Source organism: Poecilia reticulata, unplaced genomic scaffold (genome assembly GCF_000633615.1).
Source record: "Poecilia reticulata strain Guanapo unplaced genomic scaffold, Guppy_female_1.0+MT scaffold_155, whole genome shotgun sequence".
Classification (NCBI taxonomy): domain Eukaryota; kingdom Metazoa; phylum Chordata; class Actinopteri; order Cyprinodontiformes; family Poeciliidae; genus Poecilia; species Poecilia reticulata.
Genome location: NW_007615016.1, coordinates 380,195 through 403,514, shown reverse-complemented (window position 1 = coordinate 403,514; position 23,320 = coordinate 380,195). Strand labels below are relative to the sequence as shown.

The 23,320-nt window shown below is 39.3% G+C and overlaps 2 protein-coding genes and 1 long non-coding RNA gene across 4 annotated transcripts; all 3 read right to left on the bottom strand.

Moving 5' to 3' along the window:
* Window positions 1-300: 300 nt before the first annotated feature.
* Window positions 301-16,452, bottom strand: ddx46 (DEAD (Asp-Glu-Ala-Asp) box polypeptide 46). Of its 2 annotated transcripts, none has more exons than XM_008401944.2 (23): window positions 16,303-16,452; window positions 15,956-16,123; window positions 15,282-15,404; window positions 14,413-14,518; window positions 14,161-14,329; window positions 12,680-12,930; window positions 12,500-12,610; window positions 11,820-11,985; window positions 11,029-11,149; window positions 10,057-10,232; window positions 9,851-9,972; window positions 8,773-8,851; window positions 7,953-8,035; window positions 6,617-6,781; window positions 5,570-5,732; window positions 5,284-5,477; window positions 3,881-4,018; window positions 3,650-3,799; window positions 3,349-3,576; window positions 2,600-2,818; window positions 1,886-2,030; window positions 611-684; window positions 301-524 (listed from the first exon to the last, which is right to left on the bottom strand). In XM_008401944.2, exons 1-23 carry the CDS (start codon window positions 16,317-16,319, stop codon window positions 477-479), a joined length of 3,216 nt encoding a protein of 1,071 aa, XP_008400166.1. In that variant the 5' UTR covers window positions 16,320-16,452; the 3' UTR covers window positions 301-476. The 2 variants fall into 2 exon arrangements, with proteins under 2 accessions (XP_008400166.1, XP_008400167.1); XM_008401945.2 differs by having other exon boundaries at window positions 14,425-14,518.
* Window positions 16,453-17,823: 1,371 nt separating this feature from the next.
* Window positions 17,824-19,281, bottom strand: LOC103459988 (uncharacterized). The gene is made up of 2 exons (XR_532837.1): window positions 19,213-19,281; window positions 17,824-19,141 (listed from the first exon to the last, which is right to left on the bottom strand). It is a non-coding gene; the product is annotated as an uncharacterized LOC103459988 (long non-coding RNA).
* A 61-nt stretch (window positions 19,282-19,342) lies between these two features.
* On the bottom strand, window positions 19,343-22,559 carry camlg (calcium modulating ligand). The gene is made up of 4 exons (XM_008401943.2): window positions 22,236-22,559; window positions 20,977-21,425; window positions 20,604-20,669; window positions 19,343-20,163 (listed from the first exon to the last, which is right to left on the bottom strand). The coding sequence occupies exons 1-4, from the start codon at window positions 22,375-22,377 to the stop codon at window positions 19,972-19,974; spliced, it is 849 nt and encodes a 282-aa protein (XP_008400165.1). The 5' UTR covers window positions 22,378-22,559; the 3' UTR covers window positions 19,343-19,971.
* Between the last annotated feature and the right edge of the window lie 761 nt (window positions 22,560-23,320).

Below are 23,320 nucleotides of genomic sequence, written 5' to 3'. Positions count from 1 at the left end.
AGAGGGTAAAATCTGATTATGACTCCAACATTAAATACAGATAAAGGATTAAAAGGAAGCTGTTCACTAAAACGAACCGGCAGAACAAGTCGGCTCGGTCGCCGCAGACACATCTGGATCCCACCGCTGATAAATAATATAAAGACCAAAAGCTGCTGAATAATTAACTATCTGAGCACATTGCGTTTATTTCTTCAGCAACCAGAAAACTAGAAATAATTTTCGCATCAACATAATATTTGTAAACAAATTTGACTTAAATTCGTTTTCCATTCAAAATAAAAACATACTTTAACCAGATCATTGGAGAAACGTGTTGCTTTAATGTTAAATGTGGAACAAGAGCATAAGAAAAACGGCTGGACAGTCGGGGAAATACAAACTAATTCAATGAAACATTAAAACACAGATTAAAATATTCATCATCCACTTTGATGAAACTGCAGAGATGGATCGGATTATCCTCGCCGCTTCCTCTACAGCACCTTGTAGCGGCCTTTGCTTGTTGGCTGGTAGGAATTTTGCTAAAGGAAAAAAGGAGAGAATTACACATTTTAAAGAATTTAAATGTATATTCAACCAAACACAGTTGATCTGTAACGACACATACTAATCTGATGAGCTCTTCCTTTATTAGCCGTGTAATCTCCGTTTTGGCTTTCTGCACAGCCAGTTCACTCGCACCTGAAAGACAGAACAGAAACGCTTTGCTACAAGGAAAAACCTCAAAATCAAAGCTTCTCTGAGAATTAAGGACTTAGAAAGTCCGAAAGGCCTGAAACTCGAGAGAAAAGTCAAGCAAATAAGAATTAGCGCACTCAAGTTTATCCCTTTAAAACATTCATGCATTTGTTTCCAAATGTAAAACTTTTAGTTATCAAATATTGTGCAAAATAAAGTTTTTTTTCCCCCAACATTTTAGACACAGAGAGAAAAATAACTTAAAAGTTCTTAAAGACTTTAATTAAAGTGAACTTTAAGTGATATAGTTCACTAAACAACAAACTCAGGATGCACCGATTCACTTTTTCACTTCCGATACCGATATCTGAGGTTTAGTATCGGCCGATTCCGATCCGATACAGAAAAACAGCTGAGTGACTTCAAACGTTTCTTTTTCCTTAAAAACATATAAATGAACTGAATTACACATTTATTTGAGAACTTAAATAGTTTCACCATCTGGTCAAACATGGAAAAACAACTTTAATTTGTTCAGTCAGTGAAGTCAGAATAACAGCCAATGGGAAATAAACAAAAAAGAAACTGACTAAAGTAATCTGTAAAAAATAAACTGCAACAAACCAAATGGTTCAGAAAGTGCAGCTAGAAATCCTAATTATAAAGTAAAATAAATGATAATGTACAGAATCTGACTGAATAGATTCTGGATCAGCCACAGAATCCATACCTGAGCTAGATTTTTTATAATATTGGGACCGATACAGATATTGATATCAAAACAATTAATCAGCTTCAGTTTTTTGTATTTTTCCCCTTTTGTAAGTCAGAAACTGAACATGCGTGTAAATAAGAACAATAAAAAGCAGATCAGCAAACTTTATATAATAATTTTGGGAAATGTGTGCGTCTGTGTGCGTCTGTGTGTGTCTGTGTGTGCGTACACAGCGTCTGTGTGTGTCTGTGTGTGTCTGTGTGCGTCTGTGTGTGTCTGTGTGTGTCTGTGTGTGCGTNGTGCGTACACAGCGTCTGTGTGTGTCTGTGTGTGTCTGTGTGCGTCTGTGTGTGTCTGTGTGTGTCTGTGTGTGCGTACACAGCGTCTGTGTGTGGTTTTGTCTGTTTACCATCCACAGATAAAACAACAGAACAGCAGATGATTTATTCTGTGTTGAGTATCTAAGCAGGAAGCAGTAAATGTTCTCACTCTCAATAGCCAGATAAATCTTTCGCTCTCCCTCCTTCGGCTCTTTGCCTGGAGGGAAATACGTTCCCCTGATGGTGATGGCCGCCTCAGAGTATTCTCCAATCCTCTGCAACGCCTCTTTAGACGTCACCTTCCACCGGGCCGTCTGCGCAACACAAACATCACCACACATTTAACTTTCTGTAAAACTGAGACGGCGGCTCGTCAGAAAAACAAAGCTAATGAACATTTTTACTTTGTTTCTGCCCAGTTAAGAACAATCATTTGTTTAAATATCAAAATTGATCCAGTAAACATTTTTAAATATCCAAAAACTAAACTTTTTTTAAGGATAATTTTGTTTAGAGATTTCATAATTCATTTTATTTGTTGTTTTGTTTGAGACCAAAACACCAGACTGAAGACATTTATCATCCGGTTTCTGGTAGAAATAGAAAAACGATAACTCATCCAAATGATAATTATTTAACTTGTTTTAATTTATTATGCGATTAATTGATTTGTTATTAAATTTAAAATCTTTAACATGCTGCATATGCAGGATTTTGTTTGTTCTTTATACAAATAATTCATCCTTTAACCTGTTCTAAGTTTTTTTCATATTCTATTTAGAGGGAAGGAATAACCTTTACTGTGAAGTAAAATAATATTCATTTGAAGGAACTGAACCAAGCCGATCGATCAGCTGATTAACTGAGGTTAGAAACGGCCGACCTGAGGGAAGTCGTTGATCTCCAGCTCCTCCTCGTATCTCTTGACGGTTTCGGCCTGTTCGGCCGCCTGCCGCTCCTCCTCCAGCTTCTCCACCGGCGTGTAGTTCAGCTTGGCGTTGATCTTCTCCGCCAGCTGCTCCGCGATCGTCTTGGCCGACACCGACGGGGTCATGATGGGGTCGCCGCGCAGGATGGCGTTGGTGGCCTGCTGCATCACGTCCTGCAGGTAGAGCAAGAAAACACAGAACCAGTTAGACAGCAACTAGTTACATTAGTTACATTAACTCAGCTGCATTTACTCAAGTAACTTTTTAAAATGTTTTACTTTTTGCAGTATTTCTTCTACACTGTACTTTTTATTTTTAATTAAATACTTAAACACAAAATACAAAGAAAATTACAAAAAAACTCTAAAATGTTTTTGCAAAGTTTCTGGCTTTTGTCAAATAGAAATGATTTTTGTAATTCTAACTGACCTAAAACAAAAAATGTTTATTCTGACTTAACTTCATACAGCGATAAACGAAATGTGTGAGAGACTTTTTATAAATGTATGAAAATATCTGGTTTCAGCTGTAAATATCGATTTCCAAATCAAACATTAGGTTGGACTTTCTTACCAAACTCTGCAGTTTGAATCTAAACCACTTTCCAAACCTTGAAACATCAAAATGATGTTTTGAGAATCTTGAGGTTTCTGTGCTTCCTGCCTGGATCTCAGGTAGAATCGCCTCCGTCGGTCTGACCCACCTGAGCCTCGGCTCCCAGGTTCTTCTGGGCGTTGATCTTGAGCGCCAGCCTTTTGGCCATCTCCAGCTTCTGGTTGTTTCCAGCGGACCCGGGCATGAGGCCCGCCGGGCCCCCGGGGGCCGCCGCTGCAGCCGTGACGCCGCCGGCGGGACCGGTGGACGCGCCGGGAGCCGACAGGTCCTTCACTCGCTTCTTAGAGTTGAACATGCTTTCTATTTGCTCCTCGATCTGAGGGAAGGAGAGGTTGGAACGTTGCAGGATTATAGATCCTTTAAAGCGTTTCAACAGGATCGTTCCTCACATCCAAGGCGCCGTCCTCATCGTCAGAGTCCTGCAGTCCCAGCGCAGCTTTCTGCAGCTTCTTCCTCTCGTTGGCCAGAGCATGCTCCGTCTCATCAAACTTAAAGCCTTTCCCTGAGAAGCCACTGCTGCTCTTAATCACCTTACCCTCCTGCATGGGAGGAATCAGGAATATTTAAAGCTCAGAGACGATTTAATCAGAATGTATTATTTTTTAATAAATTTATCTCACCGCCTTCTGCTGGTCCTTGAAGGAAGCCCACAGCTGCTCCAGTTCTGGAGGAACGGCGGACCCTGACAGCTCCAAGGCCTTTAGGATGTCGCCAGCGTAGCGAGCCTGGTCCTCTGTGATGAAGGTGTAGGCGTAACCCTACCAGAAACAGATCATCTGTTAATTCTAGAAATGCAAGAAGAAGCAATTAAGAAGGAACAATCCATTAAAAGAAGATTCTTCCTCTGATCACACCTACAAAGCTCCCCTACAGTTTATATCACCTCACAACCACACACTGATGCTACGGCAGTTAGCATTTAGCTGGGCGTCGGGATACTAAATATCGACTCATGAGTTAATCTACTGTTAACTGAGCTCATCAATCGACTGATAATTAATAAGAGGCCATTTTTCTTAAAAACCAGAGTTTTCTCTTGCATCAAGAGGACCGACCGTCTTTACACAACATAAAGTGAATATTTTTCATAACATGCAGACGTAGCTCTCCGCCATGCAGATCAGCTTCATGAGGTGAAACTTAGAGATTTTGTCAAGTGTTTATATTTAAAAACAAAACCGCATAAAGTTCATTTTCCATCCCACATCTGGGCCGTTACTCTCTCTCGTTCTGGTATACTATGGCCGGCCATCTTTGTTTCTAGATCCACGGCTGCTCCGCTAAAGGACAACCAGCGGCGCCCTCTGCTGGATGGCGGCCAAACTACAACACCAAAATAAGATCCAACTGTTATTAGCTAATCGATTAGCACCACAGGAGGGTAGAGTTCCCAAAAATTATACCCAGCTTAGAGTAGCACTCCTTCAAGATATTTCTACTCAAGAAAAATTAAAAGTAGCCATCCAAGAAATTACTCAAATAAGAGTAAAAAAAAATGTATTTGGTTAAAAAGTCTGCTGAAGTACTGAGTAACTGATCAAATTATCAATGATTTAAAAATTACATCAGACTTGCCAAAATATAAAGTTAAGTGGAAATTTTGGTAATTTAAGATCCAAAATGACAATAATTCACATAAGCAACAAAATAAAATGTTTCCAAATCAGTTTCTTTCAATAAAAAACTTTAGAAACTCTAACAGAAGCTGCAGGTGTGAGTCTGATTCTGGGGAGCTTCTGGTTAAAACATGTTTGATTTTCATTAAGTGGGAAGAAAATCCAGGAATTTTACTCAAGTAAGAGTAAAAATACTTCATAATAAAATTACTCGGGTAGTAAAGATACTCCAAAAAGTACATTTTTCAACAGGTTACTGAAGTAAATGTCATTGAGTAAAGGTAACTAGTTGCTTCCCATTAATTTTAATCTGGTAAACCATTCGTCGACATGGACAGAGTCCTCAGAGTTCTCCGGTTTGTCAGCAGCCTTATTGCAGCAGCGTTTGAGCAGTAAAGGTGTCGGACCTTGTTGCCCGCCCTGCCGGTGCGCCCCGCCCGGTGGACGTAGTCCTCGTAGTGGTTGGGGCAGCAGTAGTTGACCACCAGGATGAGCTGCTTGACGTCCAGGCCTCTGGCCGCCACCGAGGTGGCCACCATCAGGCGACACACTCCCGTCTTAAAGTCGTTGATTATGCTGTCTCGGTCGTACTGGTCGATGCCTCGGAGGAAAACGACGACACGGAAACTCTCAAAGATCACCGGCAAAAGATTCAACCGAAATCCGGTGCACATCATGCTGATCTAAGTTTACCTCCATGTAAAGACAGGCAGGGGTAGGAGGCTTTCATCAGGTCCTTCAGCAGGCCGTCCGCATGCTCCTGTTTGTCCACAAAGATGATGACGGAGCCTTTCTCCTGGTAGTGACCCAAGATCTCCAGCAGCTTCAGGAACTTCTTCTCCTCATCAATCACCAGCTGACAGAGAAAAGGAAAAATATATCAAACTGGAAGCTGGAGTGGTTCCACTGCAGAAACATTAAATCTCACCAAGTAGTTTTAGTTTCTACATCACAGTCCACCAGAAATGATAAGAACTTARAGGTAACTTTCAGCAAGACACATGAGCTTCTTTTATTCCTGATGTTATTTCACTTATCAGGAAAAATGTGTTTTTCTAAAAGACAACCTGTCAGTGCAGCTAGAACTTTCTCAATAAATGTTGAGGAATTATTGACTTAAAACTCTGAAAGTTTGGTAGTAACTAGTCGCATTTATCCAATTACATTTACTTCAGAAACCTTTTGTAAAAATGTACTTTTACTACACTGTACTTTAGTCATTTTATTATAAAGTATTTTTACTCTTACTCGAGTCAAATTTCTGGATTTTCTTCCCACTGAATGAAAATCAAACATGTTTTAACCAGACAGACTCAAACCTGCAGCTTCTGTTAAAGTTTTTTATTGACAGAAACTGATTTGTTTTATTTTTGCCTGACTTTATTATTTTTTTGTTACTTACATGATTTATTGTCATTTCGGCTCTTCAAATACCAAAATTTCCACTTTGTCTTTATATTTTGGTCCGTTTGATGATGCAATTTTAAACATTAAATTATTGATTATCTGATCAGTTACTAAAACTTCTTACCAAAAACTACTTTTTACTTTTACCTGAGTAGAAACATGCTGAAGTTGTTCTACTCTTACTTACTTGTAAGTTAGTTTTGTCTTATTTGAAGTGTAGTAAAATATTCGCATTAGAAACCAGACAAAATACTTTGTAAGGTTTTATGTTTTTGCAGTGTAGATCGAAGGGACGTGTAATCTCGGAGAATAATTCAGATTAGGACTATTTACCACGTGCTGCTCCACATCTGAGCAGACCACGCTGCGACCTCCGACCTGCACCTCGATGGGCTTGGCCAGGATCCTGCGGGCCAGCGCCTCCATGGCTCTGGGGAAGGTGGCGGAGAACATGACCGTCTGTCGGTCGGGACGCACGTTGTCCACGATACGCATCACCTGCACGACCACAACGCGAACGATCAATTAACAACGCGAACGATCAATTAACAACGTGAACGATCAATTAGATTTTGTCTCATTGCCTTGTGAAAATCTAAATAATGCAGCACAATTGCCAGTGCTTGCAAACCTTAAACTTTTTTGCATTTTGTCATTGCAAACATTTTGTTTAAGCTTTAGGTAACAGAATAACAGAAAGGAGGACATATTAAAAAATTATAAAGAAATGAAACATTTTCCCATTTAATCTGAGACGTTCAACTCTTAGAACTCTAAAGAAAACCCAGAAGTAAACGTAATAAGATTAAACTGTCCCCACTGTGAGACACGGTGGTGGCAGCATCATGCTGTGGAGACAGTAGAACCAGGTTTATAGCAAATATTCATGAGTCAGAACGGCCTAGTCCAAGGAGCTGTGGAGATTTTTTACAGATAACAGTAAAAAATCTCTTTTTTTTCTTGTTGCTTCGTCCAACTGTTAATCTAAATCAGATCTGGACGCACCAAAATCTGCATTTTATCGATTTATAAAACTAATAACTAAATACAGCAACACAGACTCAAAGAACAGACAAGAAAAGTTTGATAAATTTTTGTGGCCATTGAGAACTTTCAACATGTTTGGACATCTCTGGCCTAGTCAAAGTCCAGAACAAAATCCAAGAGAGAACTTGTGGCAAACCTTGACCCTTTCTATAAGATTTAGTTGAAGTTGGACATATTGAACAGCAGAGAAATGAGATCTAAAAATGACAGAATCCTTTCTGTAGGACTTGGATAAACGACTCAGGACTTCATGACCTCGTTTTTCTCTCCCCAGAAGTAAAAAAGTGTTTGCAAAAAAATACAGTGGAAAAGTAAATCAGTAAAAAACTGATTTTATAATAAAACCAAAAAAAAATCCTCAATGAATGAAAGGTCAGACACAGCAAACCTGAAGGTAACATCTAAACTCTGTTTATGTTGATGTGACGTCCTGGCCGTTGCTTTGCTAGCAGTAGCATCTGCTTATGCTAGCGCCGTGCGCTAACTGTTATTTCATTGGGGACAAATCAAACGATGTGCTTTTAATAGTTCTACTATAAACCGTTTGGCTGTTTTCGTCWAGGGGAAGCTGCGATTTAAAGGCGTTCAGAGACGTCGGCAGCGTTGGGGTAGAAACACCGACCTGTGGCTCAAAGCCCATGTCAAACATCCTGTCTGCTTCGTCCAGTACCACGTACGTGACCCTCCGCAGGTTGGTGACCCGGCCTACACGCCCAGGAAGAGGAGCAAATCGAAGAACAATCAGCCATCAGGAGAATTCAGCTCCACAAAAAAAGCAGCCTGCCTTTTTCTAGAAACATCCAGCTAACCTAGCAAACAGCCGCTTTCAGGATGAGGCTACTTAAAGTTACTTAATGTATTCAAATGGCAAAACATATATTTTTCCTCCTATGGCTGCATTTCACAGTCCTGTCTCTGCTTGTCTCTGGTCTTGCGTACCATCTCAGGGAAATGAGGGACCTGAAAAAGTCAGAAAACTGCCTCAAGATACAAAACAAGAGATGGAGCCCATCACCTACAAGGGAAACAAATTACAGATTACCTCGCATGTGTGGAAGCCAGACACAAACCCTGGTGTTACCATTCAAAAATACTAACAACATGTGGCATTTAGCATGCTAACATTTATTCCCAGAGAGTTCGATTAACATGCTGCTGGACCATCAAAACAGGAATAAGTTAATTTATGGTAATAATTACATGAACGGTCTAATCCAAGTCCCTGATAGGAGGCATCATGAACGACCCAACCTGGATCCCACCTACCTGTGCTCGCCCTGATCTTCAGGAAACTCATCACTGTCTTGTAGAAATGACTGATCCCAAAACGGTCAGATAATGTCAACAGTTTAGTAAAAAGGAACTGGTGAGGATAAAAACTGAGACCAAAACCTAAATCACATCAACGTCCTCCTGAGGAGGATGAATTCGGCTGAACTCACCGCTGTTGGCGCCCAGCATGTCGATCATCCTCCCTGGAGTGCAAACGATGATCTCTGCTCCGCGCTTCAGCTCCGCAATCTGGAACCAGCAACCAAACTCAGGAAAATCTCCACAGAAATGGAATCAGCATCCAGCTCCAGATGAAATCAGTAAATATCAGATTAAATTTGATTTTCAATATCGGTAAATTCAGTCTGCGTAGAGCGTCTAAAAGTACTAAAATAAAACATTTCAGACAAAATACAATTTAAATGCATTTAGTTTTTGTAAAGTGAGGTAGATTTAAGCTCTTTAAATGCTTTTTAAAGATCCCAAACTTTCATTAAAAGAGATTATTTTACCTATATAAATAGGCAGAGTTACCAGAAATATTACTCAGCTAAGAGTAGAAATACTTTAACATATTTTAACTCAAATAAGAGTAAAAAGTCCACAAAATTACTCAAATAAGACTAAACAATGTATTTGGTTAAAAAGTTACTCAAGTACTGAAATTATCAGTCATTTAATATTTAAATCATCAGACAAACCAAAATATAAAGCCAAGTGAAAAGTTTGGTGTTTTCAGAACCAAAATAATAATAATAATTTATGTAAGAGAGAAAATATAACAAAATGTTTGCAAATCAGTTTGTTTGAATAAAAACTGATGAAACTTTAACAGAAGCTGCAGGTTTGAGTCTGTCTGGTTAAAACATGTTTGGTTTTCATTCAGTGGGAAGAAAATCCAGAAATTTGACTCAAGAGTAAAAAATACTTTGATAAAATTACTCAAGTACAGCGTAGTAAAAATACTCCGAAAGCAGTTTTTCTAAAACGTTAGTCAAGTAAATGTAACTAGTTACTGCCCAACTCTGTTTATTTGTAATCAGTATTTGAATATTTAAAGTTTTTAATTAGTATAAAAAAATCCTGGCTGAATAATTTCAGGGTAAATCAGTAAATTACTCCATGTTTCTTCCTCCGTGTCCTTCTGCTTTTGTTTCCTGGTGATGTGATGGATATCTTCTAAAGCGGCCTATTTAAAGCTCTCTGGGCCGGACAGAGTGAGGCGGCTCTGCCTGGTGGTTCCTGTACCTGTTCGCTGATTCCCGTCCCTCCGTAAACACACACCACTCGCAGCCCCAGCGGTTTGGAGAACTTCTTACACTCCTTGGTGATCTGCAGAGCCAGCTCTCTGGTGGGAGTCATGATCACAGCTGCGACGGAAACAAAGGGCGTCCATCAGTTTCCAGGCTGCTTCATACGCCAATAAAGCATTCATTTCTGACATGGGGCCTTACAGATGGGCCCCTCTCCCTCCTCCAGGGGGCGCTGGTCCATGATGTGGCGGAACATGGGCAGCAGGAAGGCGATGGTCTTCCCGCTGCCGGTCTTGGCGATGCCGATCAGGTCTCTGCCGGACATGATGGCGGGGATGGCCTGGGCCTGGATCGGCGTCGGCTTCTCGTACGCTTGTCTGGTTTCATCGATAAAACAAAACATGAATCAGCTTTAATGTCTCTGAACACAGGAGCCGGAAAAGAATTCATGCCCCTGAAAATGAGTCGCTCTGCGTCGTCACCAGGCCTGTCGCAATAAGAAATAAACCAATCAGGACGTTTAGATCACCCCTAAATAAGTATTTACCTTCAGAAGTCACCAAATTAGGAAATAAAATCCTCTTGTGGACCATTTAAAATTCATATTTATGAACTATTTTCTGTTATTTTGTGTACATAAACATAAAAACATGATTAAGGTTCTGTATGGTTTAATCATTTCAGACAGGATCAACAGGATGGGGCTCATAGTTTTGTAGATTCATCCATCCATCCATTTTCTAACACCTTGTCCCTCAGTGGGGTCAGGAGGTGCTGCTGCCTCTCCAGCTAGTGTACCGGGTGAGAGGCGGGGTCACCTGGACAGGTCACCTGGACAGGTCGCCAGTCTGTCGCAGGGCAACACAGAGACACACAACCATGCACACACACACTCACACCTAGGGGCAATTTAGAGGCCAATTAACCTGACAGTCATGTTTTTGGACTGTGGGAAGAAACCGGAGTACCTGGAGAAAACCCACCATGCACAGGGAGAACATGGAGACTCCATGCAGAAAGACCGGGAATCGAACCCAGAACCTTCTTGCTGCAAGGCAACAGCTCTACCCACTGCGCCACTGTAAAAATCTAACTTTATTTTAACTTCCCTCATTTTAATTTCTGTATTTTTAGGTAAAAAAGCAGTAAAATAAATAAAAGTGAGAATCTCACTTCTTCAGGGAGTTGAGGATCTTCATCGACACGCCGCACTGCACCCAGGTCCTGATGGGTTTGGGACAACCTTTGCCTTTGACGGTGATGCCTTCCAGCTCCAGCCTGTACGCGTTCACTTCTGGAAACAGGAAACATGATTCATTTGAAGAGGTCAACCGGTCGCTTACCTGGTAGAAATATCACTTTGAACATCCAAAGATCGCTCTGTGGTCCATTCAAAACATGTTCACTACAATTTTTACATTCGATCTTTGTTAGATAATCAGATTTCAGTCTGAGCTGATTAAGGGTCTCCGTCACTTTAAATCCAAACCAGCTGCTGCTGGCCACGCCCCCAACTCAACAAAATGGCAGCAACAGATGGGCAATTATACAACTGTACATGTTTGAAAAGCATTAGTGGAGCCTCCTGCACAGCTAAACTCTTGTCTTTTCCAGCAGCCATTGTACAGCCCATACAGCGGGAAAACCAGCTGACCAAACGGGCTGAAGCTCTGCTTCGGTTGCTAGGTAACAGACGGAACTCCCCTACGGTTGCTAGGCAACACGCAGTGCCAGCTGATTTGTTTCTGAAAGGGCTCATTTTCCAGACACCAAAAAAAAAAAAAAATAGGACAAAAACAGCTGGATGTTTTTTTTAGAGCTTGTTCTGATTTCAGAAGCAGCAGAAATCCAAACTGAAGAACAAAAATGTGCAAAATGTGAATTTGGAGTAAAAGTTCCCCTTCAAACAAACACAGTTTTTCCAGTGGAATCACCAACAGTGACTGTCAGGCGTGTGGACCGACCCTCTGTGCTCATCTTGGCCAGCTCAGGAACTTCCACGTAGAAGTTCTTGCGGTACGACTCATACTGGATCTTGGTGTGGTCGACCGGCTCCAGAACTTTCCTCTGCTTGGTCTGAAAACCCGTCAGCGCCGTCTGCAGGTCCACCTCCTCTTCCTCCGATGAGTACTGTCAGAGGAAGGCAGCATGTCAGGCACCAGCAGATCAGAAATTAAATCCAACTGGTTTTCACAACAAATACAGTTTGAAGAGATTTTTTTTTCTTTTGCTTAATTTTCTAAAAAATGACAGAATATTTTCAAGAAGTGGATTTTATTTCAGTCATCTCTTCTGTGAGCTGCATGACGGAGGATTAGGCTGTGAAAATGTTTGTCTCATTATGAAAATGTAATTATAATATTAGCAGAAAAACATGAGAAAAAAGTTGCTCTTAAATAAAGTTAAAACCTAAGATGATCACCTCAGGTTGGTTATTTCTCAGTTGTTGCTCAAAGTCCTGATATTGATCATTTTATCAATGTCAATAATTTTTAAACACTTTATTCTTGCAATATTGTCACATTACTACAACTCTATTCCTGATACAGAAATAGAGTGATGAGAAAAAAATCCAGATTTTTCCAAAAGTGAAATCTTCAGACTAATTGATCAAACGGCGTCAGTAAGCGGGTCTCCGCCGCACCTCCATGGCGTCCTGGTCGTTCTCCATCAGCTCGCCCTTCTTCTTGTGCGTCATGGGTTGTTTCCTGGTCTTCACCACCGTCACCACTTTGGTTACCGTCGTTGCTCCTTTCTGTTGATTAAAACAAATCAATATCTCATGGAAATCAACTTTTAGCTTCCTTCAAAGTGAAGCGCTCACCTTATCGTTCCCCTTCATGGCTCCGATGTTGAACTTCTTCACTTCCTGCTTGACCTCCTCCATGTAGGCGTCCAGAGGATCCACCTCGTCCTCCTCCACCTGCGGCTCCATCGGCGCCTCCTTCTCAGCCTCGTCCTCCTCCTTCTTCACTTCCTCTGCATCCTTCTCTTTTCCATCCCCCTTTCCTTCCGCCTCCACCTCCTCTTCATCTTCATCCACCTCCATCAGAGCAGGACCCTCCTCATCGTCATCTGATATTAAAAAAACAACCTGTTTTTATACTTTTACAGTATTTTTACTACGCTCTCAAGTTAAACTCCTGGATTTTCTTCCTACTGAACGAAAAACAAACATGTTTTAATCAAAAACCCTCCAGAATCAAACCTGCAGCTTCTGTTAAAGTTTCTGAGTTTTTGTTGAAACTGATTTGGAAACATTTTGTTATTTTTTGTTACTTATATCAATTATTGTCATTTTTGTTCTTTAAACACCAAAATATCCATTTATCGTCATCTTCTGGTCCGACTGATGGTGTAATTTTTAAATATTAAATGATTGATAATTTGATCAGTTCACTTTTTCCTTTTCGTTGAGTAAAACCGTGTCGAAGTATTTCTACTCTTACTTGAGGATCATTTTTGGGAACTTTCCTCCTCTGGAGACACACAAATGCTGCAACTGACAATTATTTTAGAAATTGATTATTTTGAAGATAATCTGATTAAAAAATTCCATATTCTGCTGATTTTTTTATTTAACTACTTGTTTTTTTATTAATCAACATGAATAAAATTTCATCAGTGAAATTAAACAAATTCACTCAAATACTGTAAATAATAAAACATTTTGATGCATAAAGTTTAACATAACCTTCCTTTAGTGAAAGTTTGATCATTTATAGTGAAGGATGAATCTGCAGTTAAAAAAAGATTCATGTGAAAAACTTTTTGATTGATTAACGATTGGATATGAAAAGGAGATTAATAGGATTTTTTTTTGTTTTTTTTGCAGAATTTGAACTGAGTGAAGCTCAAACTGTTCCACTTTAGGAGTTTTGTAGTTTTATCTTAAATGCAAATCTATATATTTATTGTTTGGTTTTGGATCAATTATTCCTCCGAATATGTTGGTTTTTTCTGCAAATGGCCGTTTTTTCATTCTCCAGCTAATCAATGACCAAATTATTTCAGGGATGGACTCAGTCCTGCAAAGACATGCATGTATTTGGAAGAAACGAGACGTTGACTTCAATGTTGATTCACAAATTCAAATCTGAAAAGTGTGGCATGACAGTGAACATTTTAAAACAAAATTTATCTTGAAGGCAAAAAATGTTTGTGAAATACAAAGTTTCATCATCTGATAGAGTATTTTTAAATACTGCTCAGTAAATTGGTTTTATTTTTAGTAGCAACTAAAAACATAAAAGAGACGTAAAATATTCCCACGTTTGTGTAAATTCCCTGGTTTTTTATCCTTACCGTCGTCGTCCTCCAGGCTCCATTTCTTGCCCTGTTTCATTTCCTCCAGTTCTTTCTTTATCTCTCCAATGTTTTCAATCGCCTTCTTCCTCTGCTCCTCTCTCCATTTCTCCACACGCTCCTTCCTCTTCCTCATTTCTTCCTCCAGTTTGTTTTGGTCAAAATCTTGCTGCAAAGACAAGAAATGATCAGGTTTTCCTGCCACCATGAGGGGAAAGAACATCTGAGGTAAATGAAATCTGGGAGACACACTTTTGAACTTACGTCCTCCACCTTCTCATCTTCCTTCTCCTCTTTCACCTTCTTCTTCTCTGAAACTGGCTCGACGCTCTCCTTTTCCTTCTCTTTGCTCTTGGCTCTGAGAAGACAAAACCAAACCAAAGCAACATTTCATTGGAGTTTAATAAATGCAATACATTTCTTTAAAACTCATCATTTTTAAGGCACATCTACTTTCTGTCTCTCCTTTATTGATCCACTTTAAGTCTCTTTGTACAAGTGAATATTTAAAATAATCTGATATGAAAGTAATCTACTAAATTTAAATGTGGAAAATTCACAGCATGACTTTACGGAAGTTCCTTAATCTCTAACTTTGTTAACGTTTTCCACCCAGAATGAGGATTAGAATCATAACTAGTCAGATTTAAGCATCTCTGATTTATCTTATTATGTACCAAAATATTTCAGGTGAAATAAATATAACTGATATTTTGCTGGACGATAAACGATAATATTGGTGTTTGGAGCTGTTTTTATGTAACATAATGATAATGGCACATAAATGCAAGTTCACCCTTTCAAACCTCTTTTGTAAAGAACTTTTTATACTGAACAGGAAAATATTTTAAACATCTAAAATGAAACATAATAATGAAAACCGATAAATGAAACGGAAATAAAAACTACACACAACAGAAATCATAAATAACATGGATTATGATGTTTCTCTAGACAAAATTAATCTTCATCAGAATGAAAATTATTGAGTTTTGATTGATTTTCTGCTTCTCAGTAATTGCTAGGACTGGAAACCAGCTGGGACGAAACGTTTCCACCAGCCTGGACCTGAGGGGATGAAACGCTGTGAGGTTTTCTGTCCCAGAAAATTAAAAACTCACTTTTCGTCTGACTTCTTGCTCTTTGCCGGGCTGCCGGTTCGGGACCTGCGAGTTCGACTCCGACTGCGTGACCTCTTCCTCTCCCGGCTTCTGGACCTCCTCCGGTCTCTGCTGCGGGACCGACTGCACACCAGACACAATCACCGGAGTGAGAGAAATCAGACAAGGAATAAAAATATACCTTCAATTATAACACAAAAGCTGCTGATCTAAACTTCTGTTAATTTTATCTGATTTTCTTTCTATCAAAGGTGATTAGTTAATTCAACAAGTCGTTGATTTTCTGCTCCTCACTTTTTGCAGAGGTCAGGAGGAAAAGGTTTGGTCTGCACATCTACTCTTTATTTCCTAAACTTTAATAATTAAAGAAAATCTATTAATTATATTGTATTCAAATATAGCAAACACTTTGATAAACTACACTGTTTTAAAATTAAACTGTAGTAAATTCTTTGAAAAATGAAGAAAGTACTCAGAAGTATATTCAGTTAAACTGTAACGAATTACTAAATATACAGAAATAAAACAAATATAACCTGGAATAAAACAGGTCTAAGATTTCTGCAGCTGCATACAGAAGCTGAAAGTCGCATAAACATCACGTTTTGTGACAAACATGAATTTTAAAGTTTATTTTTGTTGGCGTTTTCCCGGCCGGTGACACCGGAACGTACCGGGCTCTTTTCCTGTCTCTGGACCGGGACCTCCTGCGGTCTCTGCTCCTGGACCGATCCCTCCTGCTTCGGTCTCGGTCGTCTTTCTTTGAGCGCTTGTTGTCCGGGGAGCGACTCTTCGACCGGCTGCCCGACCGGCCGCGGGACGCTGAGCGCTTCCTGTAGTGTCTGTTGGCGGAGGAACATCGTGGCAAAAGAAAGAAAAATCATAACTAAGCAGCAAGAGTTTGATCGACTAGAGAACGTGCAACGACATCCGTCTTAGCTAGCATGCTAATGTTAGCATATCGCATAAAACTGCCAATGAAACAATTAAAACGTTAATTAAGCAAAAAACTTGGACTCACCTGGACTCACGTCCCATTCCGACTTAACTCGAGTTGCACTAAATGAAGGTCAAATTGATTTAAGGGAACTAATGCGTCTCGAAATGCCGACGATGGTTTGTTTGTGTCGCAGAAACGTATGAAAACTGTGACAAGCATGTGGTAAAAATAGAGAGAGCGCCCTCACGTGTTCGGAGGTTGAAAAAACGTCACAGATCTGCCCGATTTACTGAGGGAAAAGGTTAAATCAGAAACTTTGATAAATACCAAAATAAGAGATGTCCTCTTTAAACTGTTACACAGATTTTATTCAGCTAATCAATACAGTATCAAATATGTTAAAATTATGGACACAACTGTAAGTTTTTCAAAAAGCATTGAGGAACAATTAGTCATTTCTTCTGGATTTGTCATATAACAAGAAGATTTTAGAAAGAATGCAACAACTTTATAAATTGTAACATTGACACTACATTTTCTCTCAAGTATGAGCACATTATTTATGGTTTTCATGATATGAATACTACAGACTGGTGACCTGCCCAGGTGACCCCACCTCTGGCCCGGACCGTTAGCTGGAGAGGCACCAGCACCTCCTGACCCACTGAGGGACAAGGGTGTAAAGAAATGGATGGATGGATGGATGGATGGATGGATGGATGGATGGATGGATGGATGGATGGATGGATGATATGAATACTAATGCAGGCAGAAGACTGGCAATTAATCTAATTATTATATTTGGCAAATTTCATATCACAAATGTACATTTTCATCATCTTCACCCTTTTTTACAGTTTTGGCTGAGAACATTGAACAATATTTGTCCACCATTTTCAAGAGAACAAAAAAAATGTTGTAAACACATGAATATCTCACAGATCACTGGATGTTTTTAACTTACAATGTCTGTAATATTTGCTTTCTGCTCTTTTGTTTTTATACCAATGTAGTTAATATGCAAATAGGATGACACACAAACACACACAAATTGTCATTTAGGAAGTGGAACTGTAAAACATATATGTGTGTGTGTGTGTGTGTGTGTGTGTGTGTGTGTGTGTGTGGCCTTTGTTTCTTTTCATTTTAATTATAATTTACAAATAATGAAAACCCCACATTTTTCTGTATTTACACGAGGATTCAACATTTGTAGCCTAAATGTAACACAAGGCAAGTTTATTTGTACTGCATATTACAGCAATAAGGCAGTTCAAAGTGTTTTATGAGGAAAATATGAGGAAACATTACACTGCAGAAGTGATGAAAAGTGGTTAATTATTATGAATTAAAGGCAGTTATAAACAAATGACATCATCAGTTTCCAATATTGAACTTTATTGAAATATTCTAATTTTCTGACAGATATTTGGTTTTCATTATCTGAAAGGCATAATCATAAAAATTACAAGAAAGTGGCTTAAAATATTTCACCGAAAAGAAAATGAACTTTTTCACAATATTCACATATTTTAGATGTACCTCAATATAATATTGTCGAACAGCTAATTTACTTGAGTAACAAAGTGAATTACACTCAAACTGTTTTCAAGCCTTTATTGAAAACATGATATCTAAGACTAGACTATCACATGAGACCAATACAAACACCAATGTAGAAATTAATGTCAAGTCCTGCTTAAAGGTTATTTTCAAAATGTTCTTTTAATCTGATCAATTATTTTACTTGAAGTGAAAACTCAAGCAGCAGTTAAGAGAAAATCCTGTAAATCTTCAGGTTAAACTGTAAGATGAATAAATTTAGAAAGTGTTGCTAGAGCCTCGTTAATCTCAGAGTTTATCCTCCAAATTAGACAACAGAAAAGTACAGAATAAGTCAGACAAGGGGCCGTTTATTTGGTATGAGCTGTTCAGTTTGAAACATCGCTTTTATACAACCTCAGCCAAACAACAACAAAATTTATCAAAAACTATGAAACAGAGCAGATAAGCTGTAGAATGAATCACACCAATTCATTTACATGAAAAACAGCATTAATAAATTAATTTAGGATTAAATAGTGGCGGAGAAAATACTGTACAAAAGGCTTGAAGGAAGCTCACAAAAGCCACTGGTTCACACAAACATGGAACTTTATGCTCACAAACACACAATGCAACACTATGTTTTTATATGTCCTGCAGCTAAAGGCTTCATCAGACTCAGAGGAAAAACAGAAAACCTTCTTCACAATGCTGACACATATTTTACATTCACCACCGATTGAACAGACGCAGCAACGAGCCGACCGCTTTCAAATGGCTTTAAACTGAAGGATGGAGCAAAAACGACCCAAACAGAAACTTCATCTGGTTTTAATCCTGTAGTAAACAATACCTGAAGATCAGAATCAGTTCTAAACTCCTTCATTTCGTCCACATTCTATACTAACGTTACGCTAAACATGAAGACAGTTTAAAGTATTTCAGCTTATTTATTCCTCGACTAACGGATTCAAATAATGACACATTTCTCCCCATATCCAAACAAAATGGCCGCCCCTCTAATTTCTAATGAGTATCATGAGCATCAACAAATTATGGAGATTATTAATTAATAAAATTGTCATATTTCCCCTTTAATGTAACAGTAGAATATTTCCTGTCCATATCACTCAGTCTGTTATTTGTGATTTTAATCCTTTATTGGGATTAATGAGCTGATTAAACTCTGTCACTGTAAAAACACAAAATTTTTCTCTAGTTTCTGGTGCAAATATCATATCAGGTTTAAAATGAGACAAAGCTAGTTTACAAGCAACATTTCAGCAGATATAAGAGTTTAAGTTGTTAATTCCTAAATATCGATGAAAAGTTCTAGTTCCACTGGCAGATTGTTTCATAAAGAGAACTCCGTTACCTAGCAACCCCAGCTGAGCCCAGCCCGTTACCTAGCAACCCAGTNTTGTTTCATAAAGAGAACTCCGTTACCTAGCAACCCCAGCTGAGCCCAGCCCGTTACCTAGCAACCCAGTTCTAGTTCCACTGGCAGATTGTTTCTCTTATAACAAGAAATTTTTTTATGTCATAAGTGAAATTATTTGCCAGTGGAAATAATACCTTTTTTAAAAATCAATATTTAGGAATTATTAATATAAAACAAGCTGCAGTTTATTGCTAGTTTTGTCTTATTTCAAGGACACTGAGACATTTGCTCTAAAACTACTTGGTAAGATTTAGTGTTTTTGCAGTGCAGCATCTCCTTGGTTCTAGTAACTCATGATGGCGATCATTTAGAGCTCCATATTATATCAAAATGCTCTTAACGGAAAATTTAGTTTTAAGTTAAATAATCTGCCAGTGTAACTGGAACGTTTTTATCGAAATTAAGGAATTATTTACTCAAAACCAGCTTCTGAAAACTTAGTTTTGAATAAATTCAAGTTGTTCAAATATTTGTACTGGAAACTAGATGAAAAATACTTGGWAAGATTCTATTTTTTACAGTGTTCTGCAGAGCATGGACCTGGTATGCAAACCATGAAACCTCTTCCAGAGTTTCTGTAAACAGTAAAATCAACATGCAGGTTTAAACACTGGACTCTGATTAGAGCTGAAGAGCCCATCCAGGGGGTGCAGCCCTCAACATAAGGCAGCAGAATGTAAACACCAGGGGGCGCAAACGAGTAAGCCTCATCGGTCTGAGGAGGGGGAAGAAGAAGAAGGAGGAGGATGTGTGGTTTTGTTCTGTCAGGGCGTCTCTGAGCCAAAGAGCGTCAGGATCTCGTGGGAGATGATGAAGGTGAAGAAGTAAACGCAGAGGTCGGAGAAGACGTCGCCCATCCTGCGGTAGGTGTCCATGGAGCGGCTGATGACTTCGGCCGGGATGCCGGACAGCAGCAGGGCGGCCGTCAGAACCGTGGTTTTGGTTTTCTTCTCCACCTGAAGGAGCAGAAAAAATATCCTGCAGGTGATCAACAAACTGGAAAAAATGTTTAGTCATTCGAAGGAAACTAAAGTTAGAGGACTGAACGCTAAAACTGACTAAAAAGGTTTAAATCTGTCTGAATGATTCAAATGTTGGTGTAATTTTGATTTGATGTGTATTTTCAGATTAATTTGAAATAAATTGGATTGGTTTTGAATAAACAAAATTGAATTCAATAAAGCATTTTTGCAACCAGATGACAACAGATCTTTCATTTTCCTCATTTTCTCATAGAAAATATTAAGTTTTACTTAAATTTGTCATAAAAATTTGGAAATTGTTTAATTTATGATATTCCACAGTGGAGTGCTGAGAAAACTACCTAACCTGCCATGAGGTTGAATTATTTATTATTTACATTTAGTTAAAAGAGAATATAGAAGAGTAACTTTACCTTTGGAAAGTATTTTGACAATCCCATGTAGGCAAGTTCAAGGGTCAGAAATGGAGCAAATATTGACTGGAAGAGAGAAAAAAGGAGAAGATTTGAAATCAGCTTTTCTGTGCATCTTCAATATACAACGCAGCACTAGAAAATGCAAACAGTGAAATTATGACAATATTATGACTTTATTCTCATATTACTACGACAATATTCCTGTAATATTATAACTTTATTCCTGTAATATTATGATTTTCTTCTTGTGCTTTAATGTTTTATCTTTTTATTAGAATGGCCCTAATCCTCCATCGTATTAAAAATCCTGTGATTTGATAAAAACATAAGTTGGATCCTGTAGCTTCATGTTAACAGCAGGTTGACCCACCAGATACTTGCAGACGAAAACTCTGACGAAAACTGCGAGGAGGAAGCTGCCGACGAGCCGGAAGACCCGAAACGGATCGAACTCCTCTACGTCAGAACCGCCGTCCTGCTCCGGCTTCTCATTGGCCAGCTGGCTCCGAAGCTTCATGGCGTCATCGAAGCGAGACAAGTACTGATGGAGGCCCCGGCGCGGCGAGCCGCCGGCCTCGTCTGACGGCCGCTCCGCCTTCGCTCTGTGGCGGAGTCCTCCGACGTCGCCCTCCAGAGACGCCCTGCGAGGCTGGCCGAAGTCCGGCAGCGGGGAGCCCCGCCTCTCCGGCGTGGCGGTGTGGGAGCGGGCGCCCGGCGCCTCCGACAGGAAGGGAGACGGCCTGGGCGAAGGCGAGGACCACGGCTCTGACCGGTCCAGATCCAGGTGGAACCGCGGTTCGGCGGGACGCAGGGCGGCTGCTGCAGAGAGCAAAACGTTCGGAGACAATCTGACTTTTTTCACCTTTAATGGCAAAAAACCTCAACATTTTACAAGATGAAAAATAATTAAGGCTGAAACAGTTAATGGGATTAAATGTGATGAATTGATTATTCAAGTAATCATCCACTAATCATTAACTGGAGTATAAAGGCTGTAAAAAAGGTCAGCAAGATAGAACATGTTCTGTCCAGAACTCAACTAGGATAGTTTTAGTTTCCTCAGGTTCAAATTGTTTTTTTAAAATCTGTTCAGCACCTTTTGCTTTTCAATTATTAATAAAAATAATCTCCAGATCATATCTAACTGTGCTGATGGCAATCCAGCAGGAAGGCCTGAGTTGTTCTCATGTTGATGTTAGAAGGATGTTTTAGCTGCAGATGATCAAACTAAAGGACAGATGTTATTGACCTTTAGGCCTTAAAATGCTTATTTATGATTGAAATGTGCTGCACTAACTTGGAGCTACTGCCACCTGCTGATGTATAATTTTCTACCCATTACTGTAAAGAGCATGAGTAAAATGTTTCTTTTGTTTTAGATAGGGCACCAAAACCATCTCTAGCCCAGGGGCCCTAATCCTCCTCAATCCGGCCCTGTTAGGGTTTCTACTGGCTTTTCACTTGCAGATCTGTTTAGTTTTTAAAAACGTTTTCCTTCTTTCTATGAATTCAGGTGCGGACAGTTCAGATATGATGTTTTATTTCGTTTTTTCCGGCGTCTAAAACGTTTTAAAAATGATAAACCTAAATAATCAGCCTGCAGCCTCCAGGTTTTCTGTGACTGCCTACCGCTGTGATCCGGCTCGTTTTTAGCGAATCCAACGATTCTGTTCATTCTGTCCTCCGAGTTGAGCAGCAGCTTCCTTCTCCGTTTCTCCGCCCGGAGCTGAGCCGCAGACATGGAGCCCGTCTTCTCCTCCGCGGCCTCCATGCCCAGGTTCGGCTGACGCTTCCCGGTGTGACCACAGAAAACACGAGCAGCGGGTTAGCAGCGCGCTGCAGGTGGAACAAAAGCTTCTAACAGACTAAWGCCTCACGGAAAACACGACGGAATGAAGGAACGGGGCGCACATTGGTGACGTCATCAAGAGCAGACAACGGGAATGACGCAGGATGTTGTTTTCCCCTGAACGCTGCCTCACAGGAACAAACGTGTGCTTTTCACTGAGTTAGAATATCAAAGAAAAGTTGGAGTTAAATTAAAAAAGTGAAACGATTAAAGCTTTTAGCTGATTAAAAACCCAGAGAAAATAGAAAAAGAAGAGGATTAATATGAGTCAGTTTAGTTTTGCTGACTGTGGAAGTTTTTTAAACCAACTGAAAACACTTGTATTTTCCCAGGTTATGTCATGATTTTACTGTTTTTCTTGTTCTTGTTTAATTGTGACCAAAATCTGATTCAAGTGTCACAATTTCTTTACTTCGCTCCATGTTTTTTTTTTTTAAATTATGGAGACAAATAGCCACAAAAAAACTCATTTGATAACATTTCAACATTTTTTATAACATTTTATTTCCACCTCCGACCCTGAAGATTAAATGCACTTCACACTGATCAGATTTCTCAGCRCTATTGTTGGACAAACCAAGCTAAAAAGAAAACTGCAGTTCCTTTTACAGTATTGTGCTTCGTTTATGAAGCAGGATAACTTTCTGTAACTTCCATGTTTCAAAATTCAAACAAAGCATGATACACATTAAATCAATAAATCATGAAACAAAAACATTACAATACAGCCTCAGCTGTCTGCACAAAGATCCTATGTAGAAGCAGATGAGCGCTTCAGTGAATATATAAAGCTTTGTTTAAATGAGCAGCTTTAAGCTGCAAAATAAAAAAAATATAATAAAAAAATAAAATAAAAAAAAATATT